Here is an 11,606-nt window from a genome sequence, read left to right as displayed (position 1 = left end):
TTCTTTCAAAGTCTGCTAGCAGTACAATGTACCTGGTAATCTGGAAATAAGCCACTCAACATGAAATGTCCACATACCCTTCATTCCCAAACATCTCCTGATCGATTAAAAAAAAAGCAAGTATCCAACATTTTGGGTTGGTGACACACTCTTTCCCTCAAACAACATAAATAGGGAGCTTTAAATCTGCGACACAGACGTTCAAAAGAAAAGAAGAAAACAGAACTGTTCTGCACATGCGCAAGACTGCTTATCAAACCGATCTTGCGTTGTCTGAGTTTTCACAACGGTTCTGTGCCATTTTAGCATCTGCTCAAATTCATGATGCAAAGAGCTACATGTACTTGATGCCATTGTGACAAACAACATATGGGGGCACTATTTTACTTTGTATATGCTGCATCTTTGCAAAATCTAAAACTACTTTGCAATACAATGCAGCAAGAGAGAATGGTCAACCCACCGTTGTCTTAACGTCTATATCGCAAATTTAAAGTGTGCTTTTACAGGGTGAAGGCAGAAAAGCTCATTGAAACAATTGTAGAATAAGGGATGCCTTGGATAAAAATCATTGTATTTTTTTTCCCATGTCAAGAAGTGAAGAGTGAACAGGGGGAGTGAAATCTTGTCATCAGAATGAGTTTCTTGCAGCACATCCCATGAGATATTAATGAGACATGATATGGCAAATCTATGCCAAGTTAAAATGACTGTACCCTGTCAATGCATGAATCTTTACCTAAGAACATGAACCTTCACTGTATGTGGGATTGTAGTGGTCCAGTCTGGAAAAAGTTTATGAAATGGCAAACCACATTTTGTATGTTTCTTCTCTGTCCAATATGGCAGTCACTGTATAGATCTGATCTACATGGAGAACTGTTGATTCAAAGCACTGGATGATACTTGTGTGAAGAGGTTCAAGTACAGGCATGTTGAAGATCAGAAACACTTACATCCTAAAGCTCCATCTTATTAAACTTTAAAATGGCTCAACATATGAGATATGTAGTAAGCCCATGAAGATGAATGCAAAAGAGTTGGCATAAAGGTAAAAGCGGCAAGAACTAGTTATTTACATGAAAATTCCATCACATCACACCTACAATTAAGAGAGTACATGCAGCAGCACACACTTCTGATCACCGACTGTCTAATCTGGCCAGTATGAGAATCTTACATCTCATAGTTTTTTGCCCTTATCAATAGTGGAGCGAGAGCGAACTTTCTTGGGAAATAGATGCTGACAATTTGGCATACCTTGTTCACTATCTGGCTTTGTTCATGCAGGGCAAAGATACAAGTATGTTCTTGGGGTGCAAGGCTATGCATAGATACACCAGGCTACTTCAAGCTGATGTGTCATGATGCACAGAAAATGACTTCCATGGAGAGCACTTAATACTGACATCAGGAAGTGGCCCGTCGACATTCGTCCCAGTTCAGCAATCCCTCCGATTTCTCTGCAGTGACATAATGTCAAGCTAGATTTAACACGTTTAAGGTGGTTGGCATTACTTGAATAGAGAAAAGAGCCTCTCATTCCAACCTATCCGTTTATCAGTCTCAGCTGCAAGTTCTCTTCTCTCAAGCTAAACTTCTCCACCCCACTGCTCTCAGCTCCTGTCCATGAGACTGATGCTCTTGCCTCTGACCAGCCCCGGCCGCTGGCAGACCGACTTCTGATAGGTCAGCTGTGAGATGACTCCTTCCTGCAGGCTGCGCACGATCCGCGCCACAGCCTCTCCAATCTCCTCTGCACTTGCTGCCTTGTTGCCTAGCAACTGCCAGTCTTCTCTGGCCACACCAGGTGGAAGCTGATTTTTAATAAGAAATAGGAGGGGAAAAAATAGCAAAACTGATAGCTCAAAACAATCGATCCTGCACAAAATAAAGGGTAAACCTATCTACACAAGCATTAAAAGTTGTAACACATTTCATCAGAGATTGATTTGAGTGTCAAACATACTACCTCAAAATTTAGAAGAGAACATGAGAGGTGATAATGAATTTTCTTTTTACACCATTTAATGCTTGCCTGCAGTACAAACATCATTTCATGTGTGTTTGAATGAATACAGAAACTCTCATAATTGGAATTTTCTCTATATTGTTAGGTCTGTGAGAGCTTTGACAATCTCTTACTAGGTGTGCCATAAAAAAACAAGAACATTGTTTTAAGCTTTCCTTGACCCACAGACAAAAATGACATCAATAATCCTGTGCTGCATAGCTAGAACATGGAGTCAGCTCTGATTGAAGGTTGCATTTACTTTGAATTGAAACTGTTTTATTTCTGTTTCTTGCAGATACATATAGATACAACATAAAGTACTGTGGTACTTCCCTAAGAATGCAACCATAAGCAAAGTAAAAGAGTAACAGAAGAAATGCTTCATCAAAGTTACATCACTCTCACCTCAAAGATCTTGTGAGGCACCTTGAATTTGCCACCAGCAGCCCCACCTGTACACTTAATGGGGATGACTGTGTGGTCACTCCAGGCAAACTCTTCAGCCTCGTGAGCTGCTCCTGGGCCACCTTCATCAGAAAAGAATGGGTATATGCAAAATGGTCACTGGTTGTTTGTTTGTCTGTCAATCTCTTGGTTGCTACTGTTTATTTTTTTATTATCACATGGTTTAAATGAAATGGTGAGAAAATCAAGTAAGGCTACTATACTTTACTATACTAAACAAGAGACCCGCCAATCTAGCGCTTACCTGAGCAGTGCAGTTTACCTTCACGGCACTCCACCTGAGGCAAGAATAAAAAATCTTAAGATTTGGTGACTACTGCAAGTCCCTTGGAACACCCTCCCAATTTTGGATAGTTTTGCCCCATCCTACACCCCCTCCCCCCAATTTTGATCTGACTCCTTTATTTTCTTTGTTTAATCTATGCCATGTATTATCAAAAGTAACTTCTACGAAGAATTGCTTTTCTTATTTATCAATGAGCAGATTTCTGTTTGAGATCCAGCAAAGCTTTTGCCTCGGACGGTTCTAAACTTCCTAAAAAAATAATCAGACTGAATTTCATACTTGTGATTAGACTTACTGATTCTTTCTCCTTACCTTCGATAATGATGCAGATATCAAAGACCTTAGATACAATGGTCTCCCTCTGCCGTACACTATCCCCACAGTAAAGTGTCTTGCCAAATGGCGGACCCTCAAACGTCTTATCTTCCTTCTGTCTCGCCTGTGCTGTGCAGTCCTGTCATGTAAGCAATGTCAGAAATTAATATCACTCAACTCTAGCATCACAAGATTCATGTTTGTTCAATCATCCACATGCATGTACAAGTTTTGGTCTCAGAAAGACAAGAACATGTATGTTGCTGGACTGTCTAAAGAATAAATATTTCCACGAAGGATGCCCCTGCTACTACACCAACTGCAACTACTACCATCACCACAATTATTACTACTACTATAACCAATGCTACTGCGAACAATGCAAAGATACCAACAAACTTTACCTACATCAACTTCAACCACAGCTACTGCCACTACTGCTATAACATTTAATATAACTACAATTACAACTGTTCCCGATACAGCTATTACTACTGCTATTACTGCCGCTACAACTATTGTTATACAACTCTTAGTTTGATTACTGGAAAGTCAATAACCAAGTTGTAACTTCTCAGAAGCAATGACAATGTGTTATTCTTCACCTACCAGGGAAGCTACGGACAATGCCACAGGAGTGAACTTCTAATCGCTTTCGACCATTGGTAATTCTGGGGCATTGCTTTGGGGTCTTGCTTTGACCTTGGTCATGCACAATATACATGAGCATATGACCTCTGAATAAATAGCTTAGCAGGTCCCTCTTCCTAGGTGACCTAGAGAGTTAGACAGTGGAGTTCACTTACCCTTTCCTCCTTCTTTGGAAGAATGTGCCAGACTTTAGGCTCCATCCTTGCCTGTCGCCTTTCTTCATAGAAACTCCTGGAGACCTCCTCCCCAACCCCAAAGAAACCTCCTGTGATGAGGGTCAACTTTGGGAGCTTGGCCAGCGATGCCCCTATGGCCCTGGAATTGGCAGATTGAGAAAAAAAAAATGGAATCAAAAGGGAATTTGCAGTGTAGAGTGCCAATGGATTTTTACTTGCACCCTCAGATATTTCATACAACTGCACATTCACACAAGCACAGCACGCACAGAATGAATCACGCCTGTGATAATCTTCAAAGGATGCAGGACTACCAGAAGAAGAAGAAGAAGAATTACCCCCAGTAAATAGCAATGATAATAATAACAACAATAATAACGATAATAATAATGATAATGATAATCATAATAATAATGATAATCATAATCATAACAATGATAATCATAATCATAATAATAATGATAATAATAATAATGATAACTTAAAAACAAATACTTAAAAAAAAAGTTTTTTGAACATTGCCAGTGAAACTTTGATCAACTGAGCCAAATCCACTCACAACCACCAGCTCAAAACATCACAGATTCTTGTACAAACAGGTGGCTGATGGCAATTATTTGTCAGTAATCTTTTTTTTTCTACCATTTTAGTCAATAAACAATTATTGCATAAATTGTAAGCATTCACTTGAATATGTACAAATCAAGCATTTGAAAACTGAATCATAATCCATCAATCATTTTAAAAACAAATTTACATATATCTCATATGATACAAGGATAATTTCTGAATAATGAAATCAGCATATTTCATTTCATTTATTTCCATGAGGTAAGTAAAAAGACATACAAACATTACATGAGTGCAACTTACATTATGCAAGATGCAATAAATATATAACACGTGGAGGAATCAATAGGCCATAATGGCCTTTCAAAGGCTGATCCCTGACAATTAAAAATGGTACAATTGTTAATAATGATCACATAACAAAATTACAGAATACATTAGACTATACAGATGACAAAAACATTACAATAAACAAGCAATTAGACAAGTAATATATCTAACTCATTCATGCATGTGTCAAACAAGATTACTGAATCAAAAGAAATTGTTTATACTTTCTTTTAAAGGACAAAAGACTAATGGTACTTTTAATGTTGTCTGGTAAGTTATTCCACAAAAGTGGGCCAGCATACCTTATAGTACGTCTAGAAGCATTGCATTTATAAAATGGGATATATAACTTATTACTCTGACGAGTACTGTATACAACTCGAGTATTGTTTCCAATGAAGCAGTTGTCTAAAAAATTTGGCAAGATATTGTTGATATAAGAATATGCAAATGTGCAGGTAACAAATCCATTAATTTCATACACAGATAACAATATTAGCTTTTTAAACAAGGGCCCTGTGTGGGTTTGGGGTTGTGAATGGTTAATAATTCTTATTGCACGTTTTTATAAAATATAAATACGGTTCAAAAGAGATTTAGCACAGTTCCCCCAGATGATATTGCAATACATAAAATGAGGCAAGATCATGGTATGATATAAACTTAAGAGTATGTCAGAAGGAACTATTGCACTTATTCTATTTATTGCCCTAGATACTTTAAAACATACATCCTCAACATGATTTTTCCATGTCAGATGATCGTCAAGCGTAACTCCTAAAAATTTTACTGTATGTACAATTGGAAGGCTGATGCCTGCAATACAGATATTAATATCATTAACATTTATTACTTTATTTCTTGTTTTAAATATCATACATGATGTCTTGTCAATATTCAGCTTCAATTTGTTTGCTAAAAACCAATCTTGAACTTTGGCTAATTCATTATTCAATATTGCACAGGTACTGGTGACATCATTGCCAGAGATAAATAAATTGCTATCATCTCCATATAACATTGAGTGTAATATGTTACTTGAATACTGCAGATCATTAATATACAATATAAAAAGTCAAGGACCTAAAACAGAGCCTTGTGGCACACCAACATTAATGTTCTGAATTGGAGAAGAATAACCATTTACATACATACTGCTTACGATTTTGGAGATAACTTTTGAACCATTCTAAAGCAATACCTCTAACACAGGGTGCTTCATAACTTTATTTTACCACTTGCCCCATCGGGCAAGCAGATTTTCAAATTTGCAACAAACACTTGCCCGAACCTTATTGATTTTACTTGCCCGAAAAGAAAGTCCGAAATATAAGGAAATAATATAGAAAATCATGTGTAAGTCAAGGGCTTGATAAAACATAATCATTTGAATAAACAGCACACATTGATTCACACGCTTAAACACAATGGAGTAGCTTCTAACAAACTCTGTCTGATCAAGTGCTGCCGTTGTATTGCATTGGGGCTTCTTCACGTCAAGTGTTGAAAAGTTGCCGAAATGAAATATAAAGTGTGTTGCGTCACTAAACAGCCATTATCTTTGGGCTTCTGTATGGTTGATGTTGTGGGTTTGTTGGGGAAATTTATTAGGGAAAAGAAGTGGCTTCAAAACTTTTTGTTTGCCCAATTCGGGCAAGCACTTGTTCTCATTGTTAAAAAACACTTGCCCAAATTTGATTTTCACTTGCCCTGGGCAATCGGGCAAGTGCTTATGTAGCACCCTGCAACACCATAAAAACTTAATTTGTGTAAAAGAATATCATGGCTTATGCAATCGAATGCTTTGGAAAGATCTAAAAAGACACCAATAACAAACTCCTTTTTCTCAAATGCCTGTGCAATTCTATCACAGAAGTCAAGGAGAGCCATATACGTTGTTTACCCAGGTCTAAATCCAAATTGTTTGGGATATTAAATCCTAGTATGACACAAATAAGAAAGAAGACGTTTATGTACAAGTTTTTCGAATAGCTTGGAAAAAACAGATAAAATAGAAATTGGTCTGTAATTTGATAAACTAGAAGTATCACCTTTCTTACAAATTGGTATAACTTTAGCAACTTTTAATGACGTGGGAAATACACCTTGTTCAAGAGATAAATCAAAGATACTGCACAGTGGTTTGGCAAGATTTTGAATAGATTGCTTTAACACATAAGAATCAATTTCATCATAGCCTGGACTCTTCTTGTTTTGAAATTTTAAAATAACATCAAATAATTCTTTTGGCTTTATAGGCCTTAAGAAAAAAGAAGCAGAAGACTTTCTAAAACACAAGTAATTATTAAATTTTCTGGATGTATTCGGTATCTTATCTACTATGTCGGACCCAATAAACCGGAAGTAATTATTAAACAAATTAACAATTTCTTGAGGATGAGATATGCCCTTATCATTGTATTGAAGATGTATATATATTGCACTTTGTCCCTAGTTTTATTCAAAATATCATTTATTATACGCCATGTCCCTTTCATATCCTTACATACTTTATCAAAGTGGCTTTTATAATATTTCTTTTGTAGACGAATACAACGGGAAACTATGTTTATATTGGGCATAAACCCATTTCCTATAATCTGTGGGGTTCTTCATGTATTTGCGATACAATATATATTTTTTTTCTACACATTCTTTTCAATTCTTTTGTAAACCATGGATTTACATCTGCTTTTTTATACAATACTTCTTTCTGAGGGAAGCATTTATCATAAACAGTAGTCAGTTTAGTCATAAAAATATCAAATCTTCCATCAACATCATTACTTTCATTCATATCATTCCATTCTAAAGATTGTAATAAACTATTAAATCTATTGATACTATTATCATCTACAAAATGTTTACATAATTTGAATTTGGAACACTTATCTTTTTGATGATTGACAATTGCAAATACGCTTAGATGATCATTAACATCATTTACAAAAATACCACTTTTTAAAATATTTTTAACATTGTTAGTGAATATATTGTCAATGAGGGTAGCCATCTCTTGAGTTATCCTTGTCGGGTTTAGAATCAGTGGAATACAAGAAAAAGATGATAAAAAATCAATAAAACTATGAACATGCTGAGTGGCGGCCAAAAGATCTATGTTAAAATCACCTACAATAAAACACTGTTTATTTTCACAACATATTGCACTTAGCGCTTTTTCCAATGCAGATAAAAAGTCATTTATACTTTGCCCAGGTGGCCTATAGACAATAACAAAAATAATATTACCTGCTTTTAAAGATACTTCTATGAATATGGTTTCTATACATGAATCAAAAACTTCTAAATCTTTGCGTCGTTTACTCCGTAAATCTTGTCTTATCAAACAACCAACCTCACCCCCACGTTTATTATTTCTCCCACTTCCAAAAAACTTATAATTAGGTATATGAATAGAGTCGACATCTGTTAACCAGGTTGCTGACAATGCTATCACATGAAAATTGGCAAGAAATACTGGCAATAATGCTACAAAGGTTATCGAAGTTTTTCTTCACACTTCTACAATTGAAATGTACCATTGACAAAACATTGTTGTTTTCTGAACAAATGTTATTCATCAAGTCTTTAAAATCATTCGGGAGAATATAATTGACATTATCAAGAGCCATATATTCACTGGAAATGATTTCGTCTTCATGACAATTCAATATACACGCGTCACAATCTGAATTGGAGGTATTTAATACAGTTTGCCTACCACATGTAGTACACAATTTGGACAAAGGAAACATACACATACACAGGATTATAATTACATTCACAAAAATACATTAAATAAAAGTTCTGCATATATATGCATTTCAAATATCACCTGAAAAAAAAAAAATGCAATTAGATGTAGACTTATGAAGAACTAGAAATGTCGCTATGGCGACTGGTATGCCTCCGCCACAATGTATGATTCTCCTAATAGGTATATAGTACGTCTTGACAATGTGTGATGACAGTTTCATCTAAAGGGCAAAATATTAAGTTGACATGTTATAATGTGTTGACTGTTCACTTTCCTTGAACTAGGCTTAATTGGATGAATGGCTACATTTTCTAAGAGAGCATGTATTTGGGGGATACGGGGACTTTTACTTGACTTTTGACCCTTTTATAAGTCTCTATGCAGTGAGTAATTTTCAAGGTACTGGTACAGAGAAAAAGTGTAATTTCTGTATAAAAAATTGTTAACATCTTGACCTGGCCTTTGACCCTTGACCTTTGAACATTGACCTTTGACCCTATGACCTTAAAATTCCCAAGAGAATCACTGTCAAGCACAACATGCATATGTATATTAGTTTCATGATACCTTGAGCCACTTCAGAGATATGGAGGAAGAAGTGAAATTTAGCACTTTCACTTGACCTTTGACCTTTTGACCTTTGACTTTTTGGCCAAAAACTTCCCAGAGAATCTCTATTAGGTAATACATGTATACACCAAGTTTCAAGAAAAATCTGGCAGGCATTGCATAAATATGATGGAAAAATGAAATTTAATGAGTTGACCTTGACCTTTGACCCCCTGATCTTTGACCTCATGACCCTGAAATTCCCTAGATAATCACTGCCAGTCAGTACATGCATATGTACTATGTTCCATGAAGATACCTTGAACAATTTCCAAGATACGGAGAAAAAAGTGCAATTTCAACATTTTCACTTGACCTTTGAACTTTGACCTCATGACCCCAAAATCTCACTAGAGAATTTTTATTTGGTAATACATGTATACACGAAGTTTCAAGAAAATACCATCAGGCATTGCATAGATATGGGGGAAATAGTGAAATTTTGAGCATTTGACCTTGACCTTTGACCTTGAGCATCTGCACCCAAAAGTTGAAAGGCACAACTTCACTCCCTCATACATATACCTGCCAAGTTTCATTACGATACCTCAAATGTTTTTTTAGTTGATTAGTTTTAGTTGATTACGGACGGACGGAAGGGCGGACAACCCGAAAACATAATGCCTCCGGCGACACTTCGTGGCAGAGGCATAAAAAAGGGTATTGGAGCATTCAAAAGCTTCCCTAACTTATTAAATTGAATTAAATTACACCTGGAGATCTATTGCCAAAGAGCCAAAAGCGGCCTTTTTATGTCATACATTATAAATACACTGTGTGTAGGTTCATGTTCGTCGTTTCACATTTTGGCAAGATTTCACAAACTATCCAAGTCTCTTCTAGAGTGTATCATTATTCTTCAGAGTACCGCCACTTGATGTGTTGATCGACACACAGATTCTGCCATCCACACTCCATGCATGGGCGATTTTGCTGTTTGGCTTGCCTATCCTGGACAAGGCATCCCACAACAATGCTCTATTTGCATCTGTCAAGTCTTCATGGATCGAGATCCCGTTTTTTTTTTCTCCTTCAGTTTCTTTCTGTTCATCAACAGGGAATGGCAGTGCTGGTACGAAGTCAGCTTGACGATGATGGGTCATGGCTTGCCCCGCATTCCATCCTGGTGAGGATTCCTTCGTCGCACCCGATGACTGCGATCAATAGCACTGGACAGGAGATCCACATCAAGCATCTACTTGGTGATGTGGGATGTTGTCTCGTTGGTGTTCTCTTTGTCTGCCTCTGGAACCCCAAAGAAACGAACACAATTCCTTCGGGAGTATTGCTCCTGGTCATTCATTTTTGTTTTCAGCTTACTGATCTCATTCATTGCACCTTATCTCTCCTTCTTCAGTTGATCAAGGTCTTTTTCACACTTGTCAAGTTTGCACTGAAGGTCAAAGACTTTGCCCTCCTGTTGTTCCATGCGATGGAGAAGTTCATTCACTCTGACTTCAATGGCCTCTGCAACAGCATTTTTGATGGCTGTTAGAAATGTATTGTCCTCAAGAATTTTCTTCACCAATGCTGCTGTTTGACGAGTCATTGCTCAGACCAAAGGTGAGAACACAGGATTGCAGAATATCAAATGAGTCAGGTGTCCTGTGAGGGATAGATGCTGGTCGCCGACCCGTACATGTGCACTGTAGAATGTAAAAGTCTGGGAGCTGGCAAGAAAGAAGAAATCCACCCCACTCCAAAAAGATCCTGTGGGACTATATGATGTACTTTGCCAGAACAGTTTGAGAACAGCATACAAAAACTATCGGATATCACTCAAGAATATAAAGTTTTGGATCTCCAGGTGTTCAACTTACAGCTTATTCAAACATGCAGAATCTTTTCTGTAGATGTGAAATCCTCCAGCACAGTCCAAAAGTCATAAAATGAGACAAATTAACACGACATCCTTCCACACAACCACACGCAACGACACAGCTATCGAAGGTCGAAATCAAATAAAGTCAGTCCTCCCCCATCAAACTCCTCCCCACCATCCACCCCATCCCATTCACATATACAGACTTAACTGCCCACCCATACACACGCCCACACCATACACACGCCCACACCACACACACCCACACACACACACACAAACACATTCCTACTTGCATTCCTATTTTTTTTTAAGCTTTTCATTATCAAAGCAAAAGCAGATGCATGGACCAATTTGAAGGTAGCTGTTGTCTTTTTTTGGATGATCAAAATATCTAATGGTAATGACAGACAAAAGAGAATAAAACACACACACTCATAAACACATGAATATTTTTATAAATTTAAAAATGCAGTGCAAATATGGATAGAATCATTTGACAAAGAATGAATCAGTGGCCCTGACTTGTGAAATTGAAATAGATTGTGAATTAAAGGAGATTCCTCCCACAGTGGAAAAAATGTCTCCATGTTGAAGAGCACTGCCCACTT

At 37.0% G+C, this 11,606-nt stretch overlaps 1 protein-coding gene across 1 annotated transcript in view; it reads right to left on the bottom strand.

Annotated features, from left to right (window-relative positions):
- Positions 1-679: 679 nt before the first annotated feature.
- Positions 680-11,606, bottom strand: part of LOC140241726 (uncharacterized) — a 72,831-nt gene continuing 61,904 nt past the window's right edge. The window contains exons 17-20 of the mRNA XM_072321474.1: positions 3,887-4,046; positions 3,078-3,219; positions 2,420-2,541; positions 680-1,817 (exon numbers count right to left, since the gene is read on the bottom strand). Of these exons, the coding sequence (XP_072177575.1) occupies positions 1,617-1,817; positions 2,420-2,541; positions 3,078-3,219; positions 3,887-4,046 (625 nt within the window). The 3' untranslated portion in view covers positions 680-1,616. The remainder of the gene's footprint in view (positions 1,818-2,419; positions 2,542-3,077; positions 3,220-3,886; positions 4,047-11,606) is intronic.

This window comes from Diadema setosum, chromosome 18, assembly GCF_964275005.1.
Source record: "Diadema setosum chromosome 18, eeDiaSeto1, whole genome shotgun sequence".
In the NCBI taxonomy this organism is placed as follows: Eukaryota; Metazoa; Echinodermata; class Echinoidea; order Diadematoida; family Diadematidae; genus Diadema; species Diadema setosum.
This window is presented reverse-complemented; position numbering and strand designations above follow the sequence as displayed.